The sequence below is a fragment of the Oryza sativa genome, chromosome 4 (assembly GCF_034140825.1).
Source record: "Oryza sativa Japonica Group chromosome 4, ASM3414082v1".
In the NCBI taxonomy this organism is placed as follows: Eukaryota; Viridiplantae; Streptophyta; class Magnoliopsida; order Poales; family Poaceae; genus Oryza; species Oryza sativa.
In genome coordinates, this window is record NC_089038.1 from 35,264,234 (window position 1) to 35,288,094 (window position 23,861).

Below are 23,861 nucleotides of genomic sequence, written 5' to 3' on the forward strand. Positions count from 1 at the left end.
AAAACAAGGCCAATTTGGTTTAAAATATTAGAAAAATGTAGTGAATGAGTAAGTGGTGACATATTAAAATAATGTTAAGTTATAATGACATAGTTTTAATTTTATAAATTATAATGGTATATTTTAAAACCTATAAATTCATAGTGGTACGGATTTAATTAACCCCCTTGTTTGTTTGGTCTACCGGTTTGCCGCTGCTGCCTGAGAGGAAATTAAATGCGACAATGCCGTGGCCCGTGGTTAGCTGGCTGCGTGCACGCGCATATATGTAAATCCAACTCGATCGTGCGCACATGGTATACACGGCTCACAAATTCACCCTAGTATATAAATAATAATAATTTACATATATTTGAAAACTTCCGTCACATCGATGTATGTTTGGTACAGTTACAGAAACATTTAAACAAGTTTATCTTATTCATTTCCTCCTCTAGCGGCAATATATACAAGTTTGTCCAAAGAAACCCAGATTTCTCCTCTATCGGCAACACATATATTGTATTTTTCTTCCTCGTTCAGCTGTGGCATCACTGGAAAATAAGGAACTAATGAGAAAATAAATGTCTTGCAAAAAAAAAAAACGATTCCGGTAGTTAGCTGCGTAGTTAAATCTGGTCTGCCGCAGGTGTCTAAATACATGTCTAAGTAAACTTACATGACCAGACATCTCCTCGTTCTGCAATTGGATCTTCTGGATATCTGCCCCAATTTCATCCTGTAACTGAAGTCAAAAGGAAACATCCAGTTAAAAGAAAGTCGAAAAGGAATTGAACATCGGACATAAATTTTTAAAATTTATGTTACTAATGTAGTATGGTGCTAGCGGCAACCGGATCCACAAACCAAACACCCTATTTATTTGTGTACCTCGATCAACTTGTATGGTAATTCTCATATCAAGTGCACGAAATTTTTTAAATTATACTTGCCTGATCTGTTGTTTATGGTAAGAGTTATTATGCAGGTGAAAAGGATAATTTCGGTGCCTTTTAGTCAAATGGGATAACATCCTGGCCGTTGCATCTCACAGCCTAATAGCACAACCTGATCAGTAGAACACTTCACTAAAAAATTATCTTTGGTTGACCACTCTATTTTCCTTTCAGATCCTACACTAGAGGAGTCATTGAAGTACTTCCATATATTGTTTATTTATTCAAGAAAAATCAATCTTAGTGCCAGGAATTCAGGCTCTATGAAACTAGTCACATTTTGGGAAGATTTTATCTGGTGCATTTATAGATGCTGCATTGGTTAATCTTTTAGGGACACATTGGGGTAGAGTAGTTGAAAATTATAGTAGAAGCAAGTTATTGTTCTCCTGTCTGTGCATGTTCTCTAATGTGATATAGTTATAATAAAAGATCCCGGACCCTGCGTTTAGCCATATGTTCCATGGACAGCAGAGCAGAACACACTAGGACACTTGTTAGACCTAGGCAAAAATGTAACATCATCGCACAAAAACAACATCATTAGGTGATCATGCGGATTTAGCTAGCATGGATACTAGTGGATTGGCATAAATTTCGCAAACTTGATCAAAATTTTATCACATTAATTAAACATGACTGTGTAAAAGAATATTTCTCTTGATTATATATATACAGAAAAATTCACCTTAAAATACAATGAGTCAATTCAGGAGCAAAGTCATCATAGGTATGTTATATCGGAATACATAATTGTGGTAAATAATAATAGTCATGGGTTAAGAACTGTACCCTGTGGGGAACAATTTGAGCTTGAGCTTCCTCGTTGCTACGGAAAAACTCGCTGACAAGCTTGAAGAAAGACCAAGTGGTAAACAATTATCCACAGAATAGAATGTAAACATAATATGAAGGATTTTAAAGAAACGGGTGGAAAACTTCGATGCCCAAACAAAATCCCTTCAATTTCAAATATAAGTCCATTTGGATTCAGTACAAGAATTAAGGTAGGTGGTACAAAATGACACTACTGTCCAAAAGTAATTGTCATAATTAAGGTGGTTGGCAAATTAACTTAATTGATTAGGCACATTTATAACAGGAAACAGAAAGTAAAAAAAGTCACTAAGGATGCAAATAATATCACAAGAATTAATTGATTGAACTTTACAAGTGATAAAAACAATAAATAAAAAGGAATAAATTAAGTTTTTTTAAGGGCTGACTTCTTTTTTTTTTCATATTGTCCTTGTCCCCACCATCTGATTGTAAAGAAAGACAGTCATTACAGATTATAAAACCTTATGCCTCAATAAACAAGAGCTACCTCTAATATGTCATTTATTGCTTTTCCCAGTGCCAACTTGACATCAAAAGAGTCAAGATCGCCACTTTCATAATCAGCAATAAGTTCCTTCATGCTTGAATATGTCCTGTACAGCAGGTAAAGATCACTAATAGTTGAATACAATATTAACTTATAGTACTTATATTTGGTTAGCACACAACTCTTTAGCCAACGTGAGTTACAAAATAGATGTCTCACAAGAAATAGATAGAAGAAATTTTCAGAAGATTTTAGTTGAGTTAAAAGAACAGTACTTGTTGCTACCATTCCCTTCCTTCTGAACGACCTCAAACTTCCCAAACCAAGGAAGGACAACAGATTTTATATACTCCAAACATGGGTTGCATGCTACTACTCTCGAAGGGCAGAAAGCACAACTTATTTTTTCTTCTATATCATCCTGCAGTAAACAAAAACATCATTCGTAGAAAACAGTGACCAGGAGAGCCACATATTATCCAAAAAAGATAAACCTCATTGTCCATTTAGGATGTATAACATCTTATCTCTCTATGAAGGGGTTATACTAATATACTGTCAAAATGACCCAAAATGAATATCATGATTTACCACAAAATACATTTAAAAGGGGTGAATGATTCGACTAGTGAAATCAAAATATAACGCTTTGAGATAAGGCTCTCAAACAGAAAATGACATTTCAGTTTCCTATTAATCTGCAATCTAAAAGCACCATTTTTTTTTATCAAAAAGCACTTGAGCACTAGCTTATTACTACCTCCGTTTTTTAATAGATGACGCCGTTGACCTTTTATCACATGTTTGATCATTTATCTTATTTAAAAAATACGTAATTATAATTTATTTTGTTGTGAGTTGTTTTATCACTCAAAATACTTTAAGCATGATTTATATTTTATATATTTGTGTAAATTTTTTTAATAAGACGAATGATCAAATATGTGTTCAAAAGTCAACAGCGTCTCTATTAAAAAACGGAAGGAGTATTATACAAGCAATGAGAGAATAGAGAATTTAGACAGTGAAAAATTGACAGCACATATTCTAGAAAAACCTTAGGAGGCAATAAATATCTTTCTTCCTCCATATTTTTAAATTTATAAAGGATCTTATTGTAATTTCACAATAACCAATGATTTGCAAGCTCCAAAACTCTTGGATTGAAACAGTTTGAGCAAATTTATCATGGAAGTTAAATAAGAATCTAATTATCTGCCGTTGTGTGATGATTACATAAGTACCTCATCATCTAGCATGAAGATAGTCCGTCCAGGATTTCTTCTATTCTGGAATTCGGGGTTTTCTAGTAAATTAGGTAGCACAGCTGTATATCAAGTTAAGGATGTATGATATTACAAGACACTATCCTAAGTTTGAAAAACCAGAGTTTGTCATATTCATTTATAATAAACAAGCTGAACTACACACATACTCATCTGTGCGTGCTCGCACACCCGGACACACCAAAAACATATAACGAACAAACAGAAAATGCAGACGGTCTGAATCAGGATACAGTGCAGGAAAATAGTTGGTATGTTTCCCCTATTTGTATCTTCACAATAATCTCTAGTTAGCATGACAATGTCTCGCAGATCCATGCTGAATAGCCATATGTCTGCCTGCAACTACAAAACCAAAAAAGTTTTTTTGAGTTTTTTGGTGCAGGGTACACAGTATAGAGTCGGAAGTTGTAGGAATCAGATGAAGATGAATTTTGCTGTCCAAAGCAAACAACTACCACATACGGGATACAGTGAGCTGAAAAGTTAATGCAAATCTGCAGAAAGAAAAACAAGTGGCCTAAACTAGAGCTTGAACACAGAAACATGTGCTTGTGTTGCTTGGGCGCAATGGGTGCCTCTGAATTGGCTGCAGAAAGAGAAACATGTGGCCCAAACTATATATTGAACACATGACATGCTACTTGCTAAGCCCCAAATTTCTCTTACTACAAACAAAAGTATAATGCCATTCCTCTAAAAAAAGTACTTATGCCATTTAATAATAATAATGAAACCGTTAATAAAGAAACCAACCTTGTGGCATAATACAGCAGAAACCAGCATGCAAGGGTAAATTATCTGGGCAGCAGGAAGTATTCCTGGCCCATATGGTTCCACATACTTACAATAACTGCAGAAAATAATAGCGCGGCAACTTTTGTGTAAGAAAACACTGATAGATATTTAGACAAAGGTGAACAAGTCTTGCAAGTGAAAGAATGCCTCGAATATATATGTAAACAGTAGAGATACCTTGCCATTCTTTTCATGGTGTATTTTCTGGAAACATCCATAGCAAATGGCCAGTAGTCGACAGCGTGATGATTCAATTCATCAGAAAACCATATGATCTCTACTTTGTCAAGGTGCATGCCAACTGCCTTCCACATCATGATATTGTAGCGGATAATAGCCTGTATTTTGTTTAGGTTACAGGTGAATCTAGGGTTCCGCTGCGGAAACCAATCTGCTATCAATATTTTAACTGTACAGCCAGCTCTAACCATTTTGTTGACATAGATTGTCTTCATAATACCCTGAAAATGATAACAGACCATGACCTAGTTATCTGTGAGCAGTGTTTGAAATGCAACCAGAGAATTGGATTTGCATAGGAGCACATAAAAATTAGAGATCCACGTCTGAACCATGGCATAGAAATCAAGCTTCTTGTACTACTACAAATATACTACTGGTATTATATTAGTACCACCATTATGTTTTTATGATATTTCTTGGTTCATACCCCTCTTGATGAGTTTCATCCTAGCCTGCCCAACTTGTCCTTAATATCAGGGGCTAATGGCAGAACCACCACCACCACTATTATCTTTTATACTGTACTCTCTCCGTTTCATAATGTAAAACTTTTTAGCATTGTCCACATTCATATAAATGTTAATTAATCTATACACACATATATGTCTAGATTCATTAACATCTATATGAATGTGGGTAATGCTAGAAAGTTTTACATTATGAAACGGAGGAAGTAGTATAGATATATATTTTCTAAGACCGACATAACCTTTTTTCTTATTGTTGTTGCTATACCTGCTCTATGCCCATCATGGAGGTTGGCTCAAACCAAACACAGCAGATGGGATTAGGCTTCTTCTTCAGTAATACGCGTAGCTCATCCTCGCATATGCACTCCTCCGCAATGCTCCTCAGAAGTGCAAATTTCTCATCAAATCCCATCTCCATGGTATCCCTATAAAACAAAGACCAAATTCACATGTGATGTCATTACTACAACTTGAGGGGAAACATTACGATTTGTAAATTTTCCCTGATCGGTCGTCAATCAATATCGTGGCCTGGGACAGTTGAACTCTAGAATATAATAAGTGGGGAATTTGAGTATTTGCCCGCCCCTAAATTCGTCGCATGTTTAGGTTTAAACCCCAAAAAGGATGAAACTGATGATTTGCCATATTTTGAAGAAAAAAAAAATCTTTTTACCAAAACCCTTTTCCAATGCGAAAAGACCATGTTCCTGCTGAAAGGAGAGGATAGAGGGCGTACCGACGGAGAGGGAGACAGCGTCGTGAAGGGGATAGGAAAGCGGCTCCACCGTTGTGTAGGGAGAAGACGGCGGCAGCAGCAGCGTACGGACAGATGGCGTTGGCGGCGTAGGAAGAAATTACGAGGAAGAAATTTGGTTAGGTCGACGGCTGGTTGGACCGGCTTGCTTTAGACTTGGAGTTTTTCTTTTAGTGGGCTCCATGCCATTATAATTTATTAGTTTTTTAAAAAATATCATTACTACTCGCTCCATCCTAAAATATAAGCATTTTAAAAAGTTGAGACTGAATGATGTCTGTTTTATGGTTTAAGATGGTAATTTACACCGCTGCTATAGTTTAGGGGTGTAATTCGGATTATTTCCTATTTTCAACTTGTAAAGCAAACATTCCTCGGTTGTGTGGGACATCGATACCAGTGCATGGTGTAGTTTTTTTTTTCTTTTTAACTTTTTACTACTATATTCAATGAAACTTCACGCTATCTAACTGGCGGTTCGTTAAAAAAATAAAGCTAACATAATGGCATTAAATATTGACAGATTTTATAAGGTCAAAAATTGTTGCCCGTGCAATAGCAGGCTGCTATATACGTGCCAACTTTGATGGATTGATCGACCATCAATCAACCAAACTAATAATATATATTCTCAACCCACCATATATATTTATTCATAGACATGTATAACTATACATATGAGGCCATATGTTGATGCTGCGTATAGTGTATCTTGATACGTTATTCATACAATGTATGAGTCGGTTTTTAAATCCGTTTGATTTTAAAAATACAAATCTATATTTGAGCCAGGTTTTAGGTTCGCTTTTGGAAATACGGAAGGAGTCGTATAAGATATATTTTTAAAAAACTCGCATGCTAACTTGAGATGATCAGGCTCTTAATTGCAGCTTATGATTTTCTAAAAAGTATATACCCAAGTGAATTTCCACATTGAATTTCATCTTAACTAAATTATATAACAATAATAAGATTATAATAACATTCACCCGTTACAATGCATAAATATTTTTTTATAGTATTATTAAGAAAAACATGTACTCTAAAAAAACATGGAGTACGTGGTAGTGAGGTGTGAGACATTGTCCGAATGGGTGTCCGGATATGATTCCAACATGATTTCTATTTTTTTTAGGGTAGCAATTTTTTTTACCAAGTTTGAGTAGAATTAATTTCTCTCTATATTTTGTCTAACCTTAATACTTATAGGTATCCAATCAACCTCAACCGTTATAATATAGGCTCATCATGATCTAATATTTTAGATTTTTTTTCTCTCTTTTTTTTTCTATTAAAGTAGGAATTTCTATCCTTGATGGCGAACACGGTGTTTTCTTCCAAAGCTATCTTAATAATATAATAATAATAATAGGGAGGCAGCAACATGAAAGCGTAAGAAGAATACGTCAAGTCCACACGAAAGCGGTATTCGATGGGGACAAACCAGGATAAGGCGAACTTTCCGGCGGGAAGCCAAGCCGAGCTCTCCCGCCTCTCCCACGGCCACAGCCATGGCGGCCGCCGCCGCCGCCGCCGCCGCGAAACCCAACCTTCTTCTTCCAGTCTCCGTGGCTATCCCCTCTTCTAGGGTTTCTCTTCCCACCGGCCTCGTATGCAGCGCACGGTCCCCGCCGCCACGCCTCAGGGCCGCCGCCGCCGCCGCCGCCGCCTCCCAGGCCCTAACGTCGCCTGTCGCGGCGGAGACTCCGGAGGCGAAGCAGATGCGGGTAGAGACGGAGGCCGCCCTGGAATGGGGCGGCGTGTGCGCGCGGCTGGCCGGGTTCGCCTCCACCGCCGCGGGGCGCGCCGCCTGCGGAGAGGGGCGGGTGCCCGTCGGGCGGAGCCGGGAGGAGAGCGAGCGGCTGCTCGAACAGACGGCGGCGGCCGCGCTGCTGCCTGCTCCGCTGGATTTCGGCGGCGTGGAGGACGTGTCCGCCGCCATCGCCGCGGCGGCTGGGGCCCGGCTGCTTGCGGTGAGGGAGATATGTGGAGTCGGGCGCAGCATCCGTGCCGCACGCAGGGTGTTCGACCAATTGAAGACGCTCTCAGAGGAGACACCAGATGGAAGGAGGTGAGGAAGTTGCTTCCTCGAACTGAATTTCGTAGCACTGAGCTAAACTGAATGCATAATTTCGAGTTAATGATTGTAACTGTAAGTGTAACTTTGATTAGCACTCCTGTCCTGCAGCTACACTCCTCTTCTGGATATAATGCAAGACTGTGACTTCTTGACAGAACTTGTGCAACGGATAGAGTTTTGCCTTGATTATACTCTTTCTGTGGTCCTTGATCGGGCCAGCGATAAACTAGCAACAATCCGCAAGGAGAGGAGGAAGAACATTGATATGTTAGAATCTCTGTTGAGAGATACATCCACAAAGATCTTCCAGGGTGGTGGGATTGATAGCCCTGTTGTCACTAAGCGCCGTTCTAGGATGTGTGTCGGTGTTAAAGCTTCACACAAGCATCTGGTTCCTGGTGGAATTGTTTTGAGTTCCAGTGGCTCTGGCGCAACATATTTTATGGAGCCAAGGGACGCCATCAGGCTGAACAACATGGAAGTAAAGCTCTCAGGTGATGAAAGAGCTGAAGAATTAGCAATATTGGGTCTACTTACTTCAAGCATAGCTGACTCCGAAATGAAGATCAGGCATTTGATGGGGAAAATATTGGAACTTGACCTGGCTTGTGCCAGAGGTTCATACGCTTTATGGATAAATGCTGTGAGGCCAGCCTTTACTGACAGGGATAGTGATACTCAACTGAATCCAAATAGTGAATGCTCAGTTTTTATCGAGGGCATTCAGCATCCTTTACTTCTTGAACAGTCTCTTAGTATGGTAAAAGAATCAACCAGAGTAGGGAAAGGACAGCTTTCTGATGAACATCTTGTCTCTCCAATGCCTATTCCTCTGGACATGCAGGTGAGAAACGATACTAGGATAATTGTGATCTCTGGACCCAACACTGGAGGCAAAACTGCCACCATGAAGACGTTGGGGTTGGCCTCTCTGATGTCAAAGGCTGGAATGTTCTTCCCAGCCAAAGGAACCCCTAGGCTTCCATGGTTCGATCAAGTTCTTGCAGATATCGGAGATCACCAGGTAGTCTCTGTCTTTTGAAGAGAATTTCTCTAATCAATTGGGGATGCTTATTGATGCAAACTCTTTTCTGGATTGAAGTCGCTGGAGCATAGCCTCTCTACCTTCAGTGGGCACATATCACGTCTTCGCAAGATTGTACAAGTTGTGTCAAAAGATTCTCTGGTTCTTATTGATGAGATCGGCAGTGGTACGGATCCGTCAGACGGTGTAGCCCTTTCAACAAGCATCTTGAAGTATCTTGCTAGTAGGCTTAATCTGGCCATTGTGACAACTCATTATGCTGATCTAAGTCGTCTGAAAGCTGTTGACGATCGATTTGAGAATGCTGCAATGGAATTTTGTTTGGAAACTCTGCAACCAACATATCAGATCTTATGGGGCAGTACTGGTAATTCAAATGCATTGAGTATTGCCAAGTCCATTGGTTTTGATCAGAAAGTGCTTGCTCGTGCACAAGAATGGGTTGAGAAACTTTTGCCTGACAAACAGAAGGAACGCCAAGGTTTACTCTATGGTTCTTTGCTAGATGAAAGAAAACTACTGGAGTCTCAGGCAAATGAAGCAGCATCTGTTCTTTCAGACGTTGAGAGACTGTACAATGAGGTTCATCTCTTTTACTCTATTGATCTGCTTTTGACTTTTCCACAGTATTTATGTAGAAGGATCCTCTTTGATGATTTTACTTGAAATCTTACTTAATAATATTTTGATATGAAGATTCGCTCTGAAGCTGATGACCTGGATAGTCGAGTAGCAGCTTTAAGGGCAACAGAGTCTGAAAAGGTGCAACAAGAGTTAAAGTTTGTGAAGTCTCAGATGGACCAAATAATCAAGAACTTTGAATCTCAACTCAAGAATTCAGAACTTGAACAGTACAATTCACTAATGAGAAAAGCAGAAGCTGCCACTGCTTCATTGGCTGCTACTCACCAGCCAACTGATTTTACCTTCGGTGATGAAGAAAATGAGAGCTCATATGTTCCTGAAATCGGAGATAAAGTGTACGTTGAGGGGCTGGGAGGAGGAAGTATGGCTAGTGTTGTCGAGACACTTGGGGAGGATGGTAGCTGTATGGTTCAGTATGGAAAAATAAAGGTCCGTGTCAAAGGAAACAAGATAAAGCTGGTCCAAAGAGGCACGAAGGACACGTCAGCCTCCTCTCCTGTAAAAGGAAAGGTGTGCTTTGCATCATCCCTGTATTAGTGATAATTATATATATTAGCATTCACCATAATCTGTTTTGAATGTTAGAGGTCAATTAGAGGTGATATTGTTCGCAAATTGAAATTTATTTCATGAGATAAATGTGATAAAAAGAACTAAATTGCAACAAATGGTGTCTCATAACAGTTGTCATGATTATCATAGAATACATTAGGTCCTCAGAACTTATCAAGTAAATGTATGTATTAAATTATGTCTCATAACAGTTGTCATGATTATCATAGAATACAATGGTCCTCAAAACTTATCAAGTAAATGTATGTCTAAAATTGAACAATGGATGCTTGTTTAGCACTCACCAGTTACACAGCGTGCACGTGCAGCATAGACAAAGATTTTGTTCTTAACTCGGTAAATCTGGTCTACAGATTGCTGGCAAGTGTAGTGTATCCAGTTTGTATGACATAGTAGGTAGACTCTGGGCTGGCATATGAGTCTTAACTCTTAATTGAGTTGGGCTTCGTGTCACAATAGATTGATGTGTTATTTTTCTGAAATACTTTTGCGTGTATTCGTTCTGTCGGTCACGTTGCATATTAATATGTCAATTCAAGGAAACCAAGTTAGCTTGCGGCCTACAGTGTGCATTGAATCTGACTTGCTAGTATTGATGGTCTCCACTTTAGTCTGGGCAGATGCAACAGATCGATAGTAAGCTAGCTGGACAGTCAATGGTCCATGCAAGTATGCAACACTCTTGTACATGCACCTTAATTAACTCTACAATCATACTTAGGCAGCTTATGATTGGTATGGTCAACAACATAAAATCGCTGATCGTTGACTGTTGTGTTGTGTTCTTAATCTTTTGTTTTAGCACAGCTTAAGGCCTTGTTCTGATCAGTCTTATAATCTCATGTCAGGGACGAACACCGAAGAGATCAGCAGCAGAAGCCAACCAAGATGGCAATGTCTCCTTTGGCCCGGTTGTGCAAACATCCAAGAACACAGTGGATCTTCGGGGAATGAGAGTCGCTGAGGCATCTCATGAGCTTCAGATGGCAATTGACGGGTGCAGAAGTTACCAGGTCCTGTTTGTTGTCCATGGCATGGGCACTGGAGCTGTCAAGGAGTGTGCCCTTGGTATACTCCGAAACCATCCTCGAGTAGCCAAGTTCGAAGACGAGAGCCCTCTCAACTACGGCTGCACCGTCGCCTACATCGAATAAGCACATTATACGGCTTCATCGAAAACTTATGGCAAAGATCGTCTTATGCACACTTGCACGATACTAGCTGGATTATACAGGATTGTATGCCACGTGAGATGAAATTTTGAAGCCGTATGGTTGCCATGTGACAACTGATTTGGACAAGGTGGCCCAGGAACTAATGGAGCTTGGAGCTGATCTGTGCGCTGATACAATGCACAATGGTGGCATTCAAGATTAGCCTGTGAGTACGAATTCTTGCATGTGTTACCTTTGACTTCTTAATCCATGGCAGATATATGCATAGTTTTGTACAGGTGAAAGTCACACGGTACTTGAGACAGATCTCCGTACATATAAACTACACATGCGTGCAGTTCGTTCTGCAGTTGAAAAAGATTGTCCGGTTTGTTCAGATCACGCATATCATATTACAACTTCCATCCTAAAATATAATAATTTTTAGCATTTAAAATTTATACTAACATATGACAATTTCTTCACCTACAATTTGTTATCAACCAGTTAAAATCTTCCATCTTTTAATTTCTATATCTACCTTCTCTTCCTAATCAATTATAACACTCTTTATTTAATTTTATCTAGTTTTTTTAATACTCATGTCTAGTCTTAAAACTTCTTTTATATTTTAAGATGGATATTGTATCATGGAATGGATCAGCTAGCTATTTGGTGAGGCTCTCTTAAATGATGCTGCTGGGTGGCAGCTGATTGCTGGGTTGGTGCGTTGGGATCGGATAAATGGCCTTGGCAAATGTGATCAGCACTGTGTCCTACAAAATCGCAAAGGAAGAGCCTGGATGCATGCATATGCATATGCACATGCGCTAGCTCTCTTTTCAGCAATGGGCACCGGGATTTTGTACGGTGAGTTCTTCCTCCTACCAATTGCTCACAAGCCATAGCCATAGTTGTGCAATGCTTTCTGTTTGGCAACCTAAATTGACTAAGGAGTAGTACACATAACCTTTGGGTGTTTCAAAATGGATCCTGTTTCCCAACCCAAGTTGTGTGCACGGAAAACGGAACGGTCTATTAGCGCATGATTAATTAAGTTTTTACTACTTTTTTTAAAAAATAGATCAATATGATTTTTAAGCAACTTTCATATAGAAACTTTTTTGCAAAAAACACACCGTTTAGTAGTTTGAAAAGCGTGCTCGCGGAAAATAAAATGGGAAAGTTGGGAACAAAGAGTTCCGAACACAAGCCGCTTACAGGTCAGATGCTATGCCATTGAAACTGATTGAGACCCATAACAATGCTTAAGATCAGTACTAGTACATGCAAAGCTGAACATGAAATGTACTAGATCTGGTGCCACTAGGAAAAAATAAAAATGATTAGTGTTCAAGAATAACTTAGCCGCATCAAATCCCGGCCGGATTCCAGGGCACATCCGGTGCCGAGGCACGCAAGCGAAACACACGAATTGGAATTTCAGGAAAAAAAACACACGAATTCTACCCAAATCAAGTTCATTTTTCTAAACAATACATACAAACTTCAAACAGAGCTTTAATTGCGCGCAACGCATCACTCTTGCCAACTGCCACGCCGGACAGTTGAAGCACACATGCACATATCGCCGCACATGCATCGACGCCGACCTGCTGGTCCCGCCTCCGCTGGGCCCCGCTGGGCCCCACCTGCCAGCCAAAGGGGGGCCGTGACGTCAGCGTCTACCTAGCTCATGGCCCCTCGTGCTGGTGTCAGAGACCCCCCCTGTACTTGCCAAGCAGATAGGAGGAGCGAGGAGAGGAGCCCCCCTCGAATCTTCTTCTTGCCTTGTGCTGTTATCATAGTACAGTGCTGTAGTATTTGTTTAGTTTAGCGGGCGCCATCAGCAACAGCGAATCATGGGATGGAAAATAACAAAATGACAGTTCTAAGCAGCAGCAGCAGTAGCAGTTATACTAGTCTATTCAAGATCCCCTTTTGGCTGGCAATTTGGACAGTTCTTTCCAGTGGCATTTTCCTTCTTCTTCTCGCTCTCTGCTCGCAGCTGGAGCTGGTGAAGCACTAGCTCAGCTGATCGTTGCTGCTGCTTCTGCAGCAAAACGTCCTTTTCTTGCCTCCTCTTGAGTCTTGATCTCCTATGCCACAAGCTCCCAAAGAGGAACCCACAAGTTTGGGAGCTTCTTCTCCTTTCAGTTTTTTGCTCTTCCTCTCAAGGAGTTTTGTTCTTGCATTTTGTCTCTTCACTCTTCATCTCCTAGCTAGCTAGCTAGCTAGCTCTGCTCATCTTGCCAGTTGCAAGGCTTAATAGTAAGTTCTTTGATGTAACGAGGAAGGAGTGTTGTTGTTGTTGGCGACAAGGTGTTGCCTTCACCATTCCCTCCTCTCCCCACAAGGTCCAAAAGCCTAAACTTAGCAAAGGCGCCATAAAGTAATCAAAGCTGAAGAAAAATATTGGTGCTCCTTTCTCCTCCTCCTCCTCCAAGATCCCTAGTTTTTCTTTCCCATGGTCCAGGTTTTGCTCTGCCTGATGCTAATGGCAATGTAATGTAGCGGACAGCTGCATCCCATGCCAAGAAACTGGGGAAAGAACGGGTCTTTTTAATCCAACCCCTGCACATTGCTGCGGTTTCTTGGTCTGTTCTTGATCCTTGAGCTCCTCTCGTGGCGGCAATTGCAATGTGGTGCCTGCATTAGAGGCAGAGGCGGTTAGTGGAGAAGAATAGGAGGAGTTGCTCATCAGGAGGAAGAAGAAGAAAAGGAGCAAAAGGTGTCTCCTTGGTGTGCGTCTTGAGGGGAAAAAAAACAAGATGGCCGGAGGCGAGGGCGGCGGGGCTGCCGCCGTCCCTGAGGAGGGGCGGTCATTGGCGCTGACGCCGACGTGGTCGGTGGCCATCGTGCTCACTCTCCTCGTCGCCGGCTCGCTGCTCATCGAGCGCTCCATTCATCGCCTCAGCTATGTGAGTACCCTGAATATTACACTGATAAATGTAGTATCTCTTTCTGTTAATCCGTTCGTCACTTGCTTAGTGAGGCTCAATATTATCTGTGTGTGTTCTTTTTTCTGTTTGGAGAAAATAAAAAGTGTGTTGATGGTTTAATAGTAGCTTGGCCCTGTCTGGGACTCTCCTTTATTTTTTTCTTTTGTTCATCTTTCAGAGTTTTGGAACAATAAGCAATGAAGGATAAGCTTTTCTTTTCTGTGGAAGTTATTCTACATTATATGAAAGCCTCTCTTCCTTTTCTTTTAATCGATTATTCAGTCACGCGTTATGTTGAAATAGAACTCATAGTAATCTTGTACATGTTCAGTGGTTGAAGAAAACCCACCGAAATCCACTCCACAAAGCAATGGAGAAGATGAAAGAAGGTAGGCCATCCGTTATTTATTTCTCTTTGCTAGCTTGTTTTCTTGGACTGCTGTGCAACGTGGACTAATGATTTGCTCTGACTTTGCTGTAGAAATGATGTTGCTTGGTTTCATATCTCTGCTTCTGGCAGCTACATCAAGAATCATCTCAGGTATATGCATTGATTCAAAGTACTACAACAGCAATTTCTCCCCATGCACCAGAGAAGAGGTTGAAGAATCTATAAAGATTAAGCATGCCGTATCTAGTGCACGCAAGCACCTAATTGAAGTCATTCTGCACCATGCGGCCAGGAGGAACCTTAAAGCTCGTTACCATCATAATCAAAGTTGCGCTGAGGTGTGTTTGTTAACTTTCTGACTGCTGGACTTATTGGGTTGGATGACAAATGTTGTAGTAAATGTCATGTGCAGGGATATGAGTCATTTGTTTCACATGAAGGTCTGGAGCAGCTGCACCGCTTTATATTTGTCATGGCAGTAACCCATGTGACATACAGTTGCTTGACGATGCTGCTTGCTATACTCAAGGTTTTTTCTAGTTGTTATAAATTTCCATTTCAGTTACAAGTTACACCTCTTATAAACTTTTCTAAACATTTGCAACTTTCAATGTTATTAAGATGTACTGTTGATTTTCATTGGTATATTTTTTAACTTGGGATCTTTGGATGTCATCAAAACACTTATAAAAAATACAGTAACTATATGTAGGTTACGCAACATATCGATGTATGAATTCAATGGATGGCTAAAAAGCTAATGGCATTGCCTGCTAGGCTTCCATGAAGCTTTTGTTGCTGGTTAACATTTTTCAAGCTTACTAATTTGTGCATGTCTTTACTACTAAAGCACACCATGATGATGAAACAGATTTAGAATATGTAAATTTGTTACATACAAAACTTCTGATGTACATAAACAGATGCATTTTATTGGTTCAAGGAATAGTTGTGCGCCTGTTGTTTGGAGTATTTAAATTGTACCGTGTGAATTTTAAATTGATGTCTCTTCTAGAAAAAGTCTATGCTCAATTTTATGCATCCTATATAATATGCATTAGTCCCTCTGTTCTTTTTCGGATGATGATATCTCTTTACAAAAATCTGGATTAGCTATGTTAATACTATATTCTAAGTTTGCTGTTAAAATTGGTTTTATAATGTTATTATTATCTTATTTTGGTATAAGTTTATGAAAAAGGTAAACATGATACTTAAATATTTGGATGGTGGCAGATCCATTCTTGGAGAAAATGGGAAGATGAAGCATTTAGGGATAACCATGAATCATTTTCTCGTAAGTGTACCTTTCATTTTTTTTATGCTCAGATTTCATAATGAGATATACTCCCTCCGTTTCAGGTTATAAGATGTTTTAACGTTGGTCAAAGTCAAACTGCTTCAAGTTTGACTAAGTTTAGAGAAAAATATAGTAATATTCACATTACCAAATTACTTTTATTAAATTAATAATTAAATATATTTTTATATTGAATTTATCTTGGGTCGAAAATATTACTACTTTTTTTATAAACTTAGTCAAACTTGTAGCAGTTTGATTTTGACTAGAGTCAAAACATCTTATAACCTGAAACGGAGGGAGTAGAATATATAGTTCGAAGTAATGGGACATAATGACATGAAATGTAACTGAAAGCATTTAGCACTGAGGATGCTGTACAGCACTTCTTACAAGGAACTACTGAGGAAGCCAGTATTATCTTTGTAAAAACATGTTGGCATTATAATGGAAAGATATCTGACCATTTCTGTTCTCATTTAAACAGAGATTGCCTATATATCAGCTACTAGAAGGCAACCAGCACTTGGCAGATCTTATTCATTCCGCTCTTGGAGTGAAAATAATGCGATCAAGTGTGTGGTATGTTGAGGGAAATAATTGCTGTTGCTAATGTGAGGCATAAGGCTTTGCTGTGTTCACAGCTAACATTTTTTTTATTGTGTTACCATACAGTTTTGCTTTCTCGCACAATTTGGTCAATCTGTTGTTCGAGCAGATTACCTTATCCTCCGCAAGGGTTTCATAATGGTAAGCAGTTGTTTTTCTATGGCCATGTTGAGTGGATATACATATTTTTTTTCTGTTTTGAACAGAGTAGATATATATTGTTTTCATTGTTCTTGAATATTCTTGTTCTCAAAATTCTGTCGCCATATGCTGGTTTGGCGTGTGCTGAAATTTGTTAGTTGTACTCTCTTGTTTGACTTAAGAATGATTGCAGACCCACAATCTTGCACCAACATATGATTTCCATGATTACATGGTACGCTCAATGGAAGAGGAGTTTGAGAAGATTGTTGGAGTGAGGTTGGTTTAATAGTACACCCTTATAATTTTGTCTATGCGCTGCTTATTTATGGATGTTACTTCCATTTTATTTTTCTCATTGGAGATATATAATCAGAAAACTTACTCATTTAATCCTTTTATGCAGTGGGCTGCTGTGGGGTTTTGTTGTTGCTTTCATGTTATTCAATATCAACGGTAAAGTTCCAACCACTCTTTTAATATCGTCACTACTATCATATTTCTGTCTCATTATCCAGCATTATACATGGTTATTTTCTTGTAGGATCGAACTTGTACTTTTGGATAGCCATTCTTCCTGTTACTGTAAGTTGCAGCTTGCTTCGTGCACAATCCGTAACATGTATGATGTGGTATTGACCATAATCTGAATGTCCTGCAGCTTGTTCTTCTAGTTGGCGCAAAGCTGCAATACGTCATAGCAACTTTAACAGCAGAGGGTGCAAAGATGAATGCATACGGACCAAGGATAAAGCCACGGGATGATCTCTTTTGGTTCAAGAAACCAGAATTTCTCCTGTGGCTGATCCATTTCATTCTCTTTCAGGTACATTTGCATTGCTAGTTAACTTTTGAAAAGGATTAAGGGCAAGCCTGAACTTATACACTCTTTGGTTTGCTAATTGCTGCAGAACTCATTTGAATTGGCTTCTTTCTTCTGGTTCTGGGTAACTACTTCTGTCTCAACCTTTGTTAACAGCAACATTTTCTGGGAAATTCGTACGGCATGATAAGACGCTGTGAGCTAGCATTCATTTGTAAAGTGGTAAAATATTAACAGGGTTGTATCATTATGCTGCAGTGGCAATTTGGTTATGATTCATGCTTCATCAAGAACCACCTGATAGTATATTGCCGCCTCATATTGGGGTAAGCAGCTTCTCAGTTTTACTTAAAATTTCTCTGTATTGCGTTTTTCTTCTTTTCGCCTATAACGAAGAATACATCCTGATGTACCAGGTTTGCCGGGCAGTTCCTGTGTAGTTACAGCACATTGCCTGTTTATGCCCTTGTCACTCAGGTAATGCCCTGTTTATATCCCAAAAGCTTCAGATTGCATACCATGAAATTGAAATCACTCCTAAAGGATTGGCATTTTGATTAGCAAGATCAATATAGATGAATTGCAGAGGCGAGATAATTCCCATTACCTTAAGACATACTACCTTTATTTTCAAATATATAACGCACCATAGACACACTACCTTTATTTTCAAATATACAACGCACCATTCGCCTTATTCAAATACTTAGTGCTAATATCATTTATTTTGTTGTGACTTGTTTTATCACTAAAGATATTTTAAGCATGCCTCAATTATTTACATATTTGTACTAAAATTGTTCAATAAGGCGAATTGTCAATGTCCAAAATTTAACGGTATCATATATTCTGAAAATGGAAGGTCTAGTATTTAATTTTGAACCCCAAAAAAAAAAGATTGAACTAATCTCACTGTGCTGGTACGACAACAGATGGGGTCAAAGTACAAGGCTGCCCTGATCCCGCGAAGGATCAGAGAGACGATGCATGGGTGGGGGAAAGACGCGAGGAGGAGGAGGAAGAAGCACCGCGGCGGCGACGACTCCACCATCCGCACGGAGACCAGCACCGTCTGCTCCCTCGACGACGACGACGGCGACGACGAGCACGGCCAGTTCGTCGAGACCACGCCGTCGCGGCCGTACCTGAAGATCCAGCTGCAGCCGCTCCGCAGCGGCGGTGGCAGCGCTAGGCCCGGCACGCCGTGCCACCCCGGCGTCGTCGGGCTCCCGCCGTTGCACAGCGTGTCGACGCAGGGCAGCTCGCACCCGATGCTGCAGCGGCAGGCCTCGTCGCTGTCGGCGCCGTCGTCGCCGTCGCCCCGCGGCGGCGGCATGACGAGGTCGATGTCGATGCCCGGGTTCGCCTCGCTGACGCGGACGCCCGGAGGCTCCTGCCCCGGCACCGGCGCCGGCACGCCGACACGCCTGAGCGACGCGCGTAACTGAAGCAAAGCACACACATACACACACATACATAGCAGAGCTATTTGTGAGATAGATGTAATTTAACTTTAGGAAGGGAGTTCGAATCGGAGGAATTTTGGAGAATTTTAGAGGATTTCAACTAAATCCTGTAAAATTCGTTCCAAAGGAGTCCTGAGTGTATTGGACTTTGTACATGGATCAACCAATGGTAATTGAAGCGTCATTACTGGAGAACCTTCTTCCAGCTTTCGACAACAATTTCCTTCTTCCAGCTGATCGTTTTTTTTTTAACATTGTACCCTGTCGCATTAATCCATTATTTTTCATTCTTTCGAAAATAAATAAAAACAAAAACTCAAAAAAAGGATTAGCAAGACTAACCGTGCCAACCACCGCCCAAATCGATGCAGCCTAAACATAAACCAAACCAACGGCGAGTGCGCGCAAATTATTCGACAAGTCGCCGCAGCAGCCGCGCGTTGCCAGCCATTCTCTACAGGACTCGTCGTTTCCATCATCTCCCTGCTCGATCGCCGGCGAGACGATAGAGAGAGGCGTCGTCTTCATGCGCTCGCCGTCGGCGTCGTCTTCATCGCCGCCATGTACGGCGGCGCCGCCGAGGAAGAGCGGCGGCGGAGCCGGAGCGCAGCAGCAGCAGCAGGCATTGCCCGTGCTGCCGGCGAAGAAACGCAGGTCGGTCGTGAGGAGGATGGTGGCGAAGGTGGTCACCAAGCCGTGCAAGCGCGGCATGAGGGTCATCGGCGCGCCGTGCAAGAAGGGGTGGTACACCTTCCGCCGCCGTCTCGGCTACTGACGCCTCCGCCGCCGCCGCGGCGAAGGACGATTTGATGCTTCCTCCGACTTCAAATAGCTGTCGTTGTTGACCGATATAATTTTACCTTTTACTATCAATAAATTTTGTTACTTAATGTGGAGTAGTTTTACTCCATCCGTTTCAAAATGTTTGACATCGTTGACTTTTTAAGTACTTATTTGACCATTCGTCTTATTCAAAAAATTTAAGTAATTATTAATTCTTTTCCTATCATTTTATTCATTGTTAAATATAATAAAACGAACGGTTAACTATATGCTAAAAAGTCAACGGTGTCAAACATTTCGAAACGGAGGGAGTAGTATTTAATCTTCTATCGTTTTGGCCTATAGCTGATAAGTTGTTTTACATGTAATTTATGGAGAACCTTTTATATGTTATATGTGTCGACGGGTGATACCCGTAGACCGGATATAGAGGGTATTGGGGTACGTTGGTACAAGGATACGTAGTACGACATCAAGCAAACAAAAGACAAGAATTATACTGGTTCAGGCCCTTTGATAGGTAATAGCTCTAATCCAGTTGATGTGGGATTATATGGTAGAAAACACAGGTTACAAAGAGAACAAGGGAACTTGTCGGATCCGGCGAGATTGTAGTCGAGTTGATTCGACTAGCTCTCGATGACTTGGCTCCTCGTAAGCTCCGGCTTCATAGGCTGTGGAGGTTGTGTTGGCTCTAAGATTCGATGTCTAAACCCCCCCCGGGGGCCCCTTTTATATCACAGATGTGGAGGTCTCCTCATAGAACTCGGAGGTATCAGACCCTATACGATACGCCAACGACCCAGTTCTACCCGAGTAGGATTCTTCCCATCTATAGATTCCGTGAAAGGTTTCCTTAGAATATACAGGAAATATCCGCATGCGCGTGGGTATGCCATATCGATATGTAACGTATATCGAAGGGCAAAGGGTATGCCTAACCCGTAACCCTGACAGTAGCCCCCGACTTCTGCTTAAAATGAACTCGTGCAACCATTTGCGACTTCGGGTGTCGAGACTGTTGTCATTCCCGGTGCGAGAACCGCGGAGATAGACCGTAGTCGAGCACACCATTTGAAGCTCAACGGTCACGAGCGAATTTTAAACTGAAGTCCAAAAAACCGCCGCGCGTAACGGGACCAGAAATTTCCGGCGGACATCTCTCTCTGTTCCCTGGAATTCGCACCGTCGGTAGTGCGCCTATTTAAAGGAATTTTGGGAGTCCATCTTGAAGTCCGCCAAACCTGTTAAACACACACCACCTCCAAGCACTCTTTGCCTTCTCTGCCGCCGCAAGAAACCCTAGTTCATCAACCTAGGCTCGCTTTTCGGCGACCTTCTATCGGCAATGGACCTCGGCAAATCAGCTTCCACTAGTGCAACGTTGAAGAAACTCCAGGAGGATGGCGCTCTTCCTGGCCATGGAACCATGGAGAGGGAAGCAGGAGGTACTAATCCTCAGCCCATATTGGGTCGCATGGTTGCGATCGAAGATTATGTTCTCTGCGGTTTTCTCCCTCCACCTTCCAAATTTCTTCTCCTGGTTTTGAATTTCTATGGCCTCTCTCTTCTCCATTTGAACCCCAATTCCATCGCCTTCCTTAGCATCTTTGTGCATCTTTGTGAGGCCTACATCGGGGTAGAGCCTTTCCTTGATCTTTTTCGCTTTTACTATGAACTGCGTTGGATGGAATCCAACAGGGTATCTGGTTGCGTCGGGTTCCGACTTCGGGATGGCCTGAAGTCGCGTTACATTCCCTTCCAGTGCCCTTCTTCTCACAGCAAGTGGAGGAATAGGTGGTTTTATCTTGAGATCAAGGACTCGAACCCTGACTTCGTGGTTCCCGAAGATCAACCGAACAAGATTCCGTCTTGGACCGCAAAGCCCCCCTTGACCCCCTCTCTTCAGTCGTTTATCGACATCATCGACAATCTCTGAGTACGGGGTTTGTCGGGATATGAAGTCGTTGCAGACTTCGTTGGTAGGCGGATCCAACCGCTTCAGGCTCGGGCCCATCCAGCTTATAACTATTCCGGGCCAGAGGACGTGACCCGGGTTTCTCCTCGGGGTATCTTTCTCGCATTTATCTTGACATACTTGTGTTCGCATTCCTCTTGACTTATCGAAGGTTGGTTCTCGATTAACAGGTCTGAGCGGGGAAACCGTGGAGCGCCGCGTCGGCCAAGTGATGATCAGTGGCCCGACCACGGCGAGTGACATCCCTATGTCCCTTTGTGAAAAGGGGGCGGCGGAACGTGATGAAGCCATCAACGTAAGTATATTCGATGAACATCCCGCATTCTCCTTTCGAAATCACTTTATGACTTGATTGAGCGTAGGCCCTTCCTTTGACTGATATCATCGGACCGCTCGCGGACCATCAGGTGGCGTCATCTCTGAAAGTGAAGGTCGTCAAGGAGGCGTCTGATGCTGCCACCACTAGCGGTGGCAATGTTCTGACAAAGCCGAGGAAACTCTCGTCTGTAATCGGACAACGTCGCAAGGCGTCGACCCCCTCGGTAATTTATTTTATCGTTAAATCGTGCAGCAAGAAGGATTTTTCCTTACTTTGCGTTGATTGTCTTCTAGGCCTCGGACGCGTCTCCCCCACCTCCATGACGACAACGCATTGTGACAATCGGCGAGAAGTAAGTAGATGAATTCTTGAATCCCCGCGCCTCTTATTCGATTGTTGTCTGACTCGTAGTCGTCCTGTAGGGAGGCGCGGGCAAAGGCTGCGCGAGCCAAGTCCGAAGGAGCTTCTAGTGCGTCGCCCGTCGTGGCCTCGACGGATGTCGTGCCCGTAGCCGGGAGCCGGGAGGTGACACCTAGTGGCCCAGTCAGTGACCCCGCGGCAGGTCGTGACCTGCCAGCTGCAGTCCTCACCTAGGAGGAGCTCCAAGTCGAGATGGGGCGCCTCCTCGAAGCCGGTGCTCGCGGCATCGGCCGCGAGATTGCGGAGGCGAGGTCGGAAGCGGCGACGGCGAACGCGCGTGCTGACAGACTGGTGCGCGAGTTGGCTGAAGCCCGTGAAGACCTCACGAAGATGAGGGAGTTGGCGGCCGGCAACGAGCGACAATGGAAGGGGCTCGAGGACTGAATGTCGGAACTCGGGAACAACCTATCTGAGATCCGGGGCTCGTTGAGGGTCACCTACACTAGGCTTCACCAGCTCACCGGGGAATGCGGCGTCACGTCCACGATCCCGGCGAATCCCGATGAGTTTTCGCTGACCTCCTCTCTCGCGGAACTGGCGACGGCGATGGGGGAAATCCCTCCAAGCATGCGGCCAGGATTGCGGAGGAGACGTCAAACGGAATCTACACCGGGGCGTGTCATGTCCTCGCGTGTGTAAGGCTGTCGCGTCCTGAACTCGATCTGCGCGAGATCTTGGACCAGGGAGCGGCTAGCGACACGCATAAGGAGGTGATGGAAGAAGTCGGTGATCTGGGGGAGTCCGTTCTCCCTCTTTTTGAAGAGTAGGACTTCTTGTATTTCCTAGATAATGTGTAAAACTCGAACTCTGACCGCCTTTGTGCGTGCGATTACTATCCCGGCTTACTTTGGTATGCTGTCCTCGGGAACTTTTGTCCTCTGTAGAGATATTGATGACGAGGATATCCAGCAGCGCGGGCAGCCCGAGTCACTGGCAGTAATTCCGGTACTCGAGTTTGAACCACACGTCTCGCCTGACCATGTGGATCAACCCCTTGATATAGAGGGAAGGATGGCAACGACTTCCTCAGGTTAGTAGTCCCTTCACCCCTTAATGCCCACCTGACTAGGTCAGCCATGTTCCCGAAAGAGATGTATAGCTTGACTTAGTGGTTATCACGTTTAGCAGATCTCGAGGGTGCCCTTGCTAGCCAAGATCGTCGTATCCAATACTGGAAGACGAAGTTTGAAGTGGCGGAGCTCGAGAGAACCATGCTGGCCGTGAAGAAAGAGCAGGTTGTGGAAACGCTCCGAGGCCGTGAGGTATGGTTTAACTTGTACTTGAAGAGTTGCTACACATCCATGGCCAGAGTATGCAGGGAGCTTCGAGTAGTCCGCGGAGATCCCGAGGAGTCGGCAGCCGGGTACATCTCGTGG

General features: G+C 42.5%; 3 protein-coding genes across 4 annotated transcripts; 2 read left to right on the top strand and 1 right to left on the bottom strand.

Moving 5' to 3' along the window:
- Positions 1-328: 328 nt before the first annotated feature.
- LOC107276265 (tyrosine--tRNA ligase 1, cytoplasmic) lies at positions 329-5,931 on the bottom strand. The gene is made up of 12 exons (XM_015780302.3): positions 5,799-5,931; positions 5,325-5,484; positions 4,775-4,807; positions 4,524-4,684; positions 4,305-4,401; positions 3,782-3,893; positions 3,507-3,589; positions 2,538-2,683; positions 2,263-2,368; positions 1,728-1,787; positions 659-724; positions 329-533 (listed from the first exon to the last, which is right to left on the bottom strand). The coding sequence occupies exons 2-12, from the start codon at positions 5,475-5,477 to the stop codon at positions 531-533; spliced, it is 1,020 nt and encodes a 339-aa protein (XP_015635788.1). The 5' UTR covers positions 5,478-5,484; positions 5,799-5,931; the 3' UTR covers positions 329-530.
- Positions 5,932-7,296: 1,365 nt separating this feature from the next.
- Positions 7,297-11,710, top strand: LOC4337429 (uncharacterized). The gene is made up of 5 exons (XM_015780297.3): positions 7,297-7,887; positions 8,005-8,920; positions 8,999-9,523; positions 9,638-10,096; positions 11,008-11,710. The coding sequence occupies exons 1-5, from the start codon at positions 7,328-7,330 to the stop codon at positions 11,311-11,313; spliced, it is 2,766 nt and encodes a 921-aa protein (XP_015635783.1). The 5' UTR covers positions 7,297-7,327; the 3' UTR covers positions 11,314-11,710.
- A 1,495-nt stretch (positions 11,711-13,205) lies between these two features.
- Positions 13,206-19,204, top strand: LOC4337430 (MLO-like protein 14). 2 transcript variants are annotated; one of them, XM_015780298.3, is made up of 15 exons: positions 13,206-14,234; positions 14,587-14,644; positions 14,737-14,984; positions 15,059-15,175; positions 15,883-15,943; positions 16,434-16,528; positions 16,622-16,696; positions 16,890-16,975; positions 17,103-17,152; positions 17,241-17,281; positions 17,358-17,522; positions 17,608-17,643; positions 17,778-17,845; positions 17,936-17,996; positions 18,452-19,204. In XM_015780298.3, exons 1-15 carry the CDS (start codon positions 14,085-14,087, stop codon positions 18,965-18,967), a joined length of 1,827 nt encoding a protein of 608 aa, XP_015635784.1. In that variant the 5' UTR covers positions 13,206-14,084; the 3' UTR covers positions 18,968-19,204. The 2 variants fall into 2 exon arrangements, with proteins under 2 accessions (XP_015635784.1, XP_066165687.1); XM_066309590.1 differs by lacking the exon at positions 13,206-14,234 and having other exon boundaries at positions 14,610-14,644; positions 14,737-14,796; positions 14,939-14,984.
- Positions 19,205-23,861: the final 4,657 nt, after the last annotated feature.

Excerpts from the sequence above, each read along its gene's own strand:
- LOC4337429 (XM_015780297.3), top strand. The coding sequence starts at position 7,328 with ATGGCGGCCGCCGCCGCCGCCGCCGCCGCGAAACCCAACCTTCTTCTT. Across the intron at positions 7,888-8,004 it reads GAGACACCAGATGGAAGGAG|CTACACTCCTCTTCTGGATA; the intron begins GTGAGGAAGTTG and ends CCTGTCCTGCAG. Across the intron at positions 9,524-9,637 it reads TTGAGAGACTGTACAATGAG|ATTCGCTCTGAAGCTGATGA; the intron begins GTTCATCTCTTT and ends TTTGATATGAAG.
- LOC4337430 (XM_015780298.3), top strand. The coding sequence starts at position 14,085 with ATGGCCGGAGGCGAGGGCGGCGGGGCTGCCGCCGTCCCTGAGGAGGGG. Across the intron at positions 16,529-16,621 it reads ATAATGCGATCAAGTGTGTG|TTTTGCTTTCTCGCACAATT; the intron begins GTATGTTGAGGG and ends GTTACCATACAG. Across the intron at positions 17,644-17,777 it reads CTTCTTTCTTCTGGTTCTGG|TGGCAATTTGGTTATGATTC; the intron begins GTAACTACTTCT and ends ATTATGCTGCAG.
- LOC107276265 (XM_015780302.3), bottom strand. The coding sequence starts at position 5,477 with ATGGAGATGGGATTTGATGAGAAATTTGCACTTCTGAGGAGCATTGCG. Across the intron at positions 4,808-5,324 it reads CCATGATGGGCATAGAGCAG|GGTATTATGAAGACAATCTA; the intron begins GTATAGCAACAA and ends TATCATTTTCAG. Across the intron at positions 2,369-2,537 it reads GAAGGGAATGGTAGCAACAA|GACATATTCAAGCATGAAGG; the intron begins GTACTGTTCTTT and ends CCTGCTGTACAG.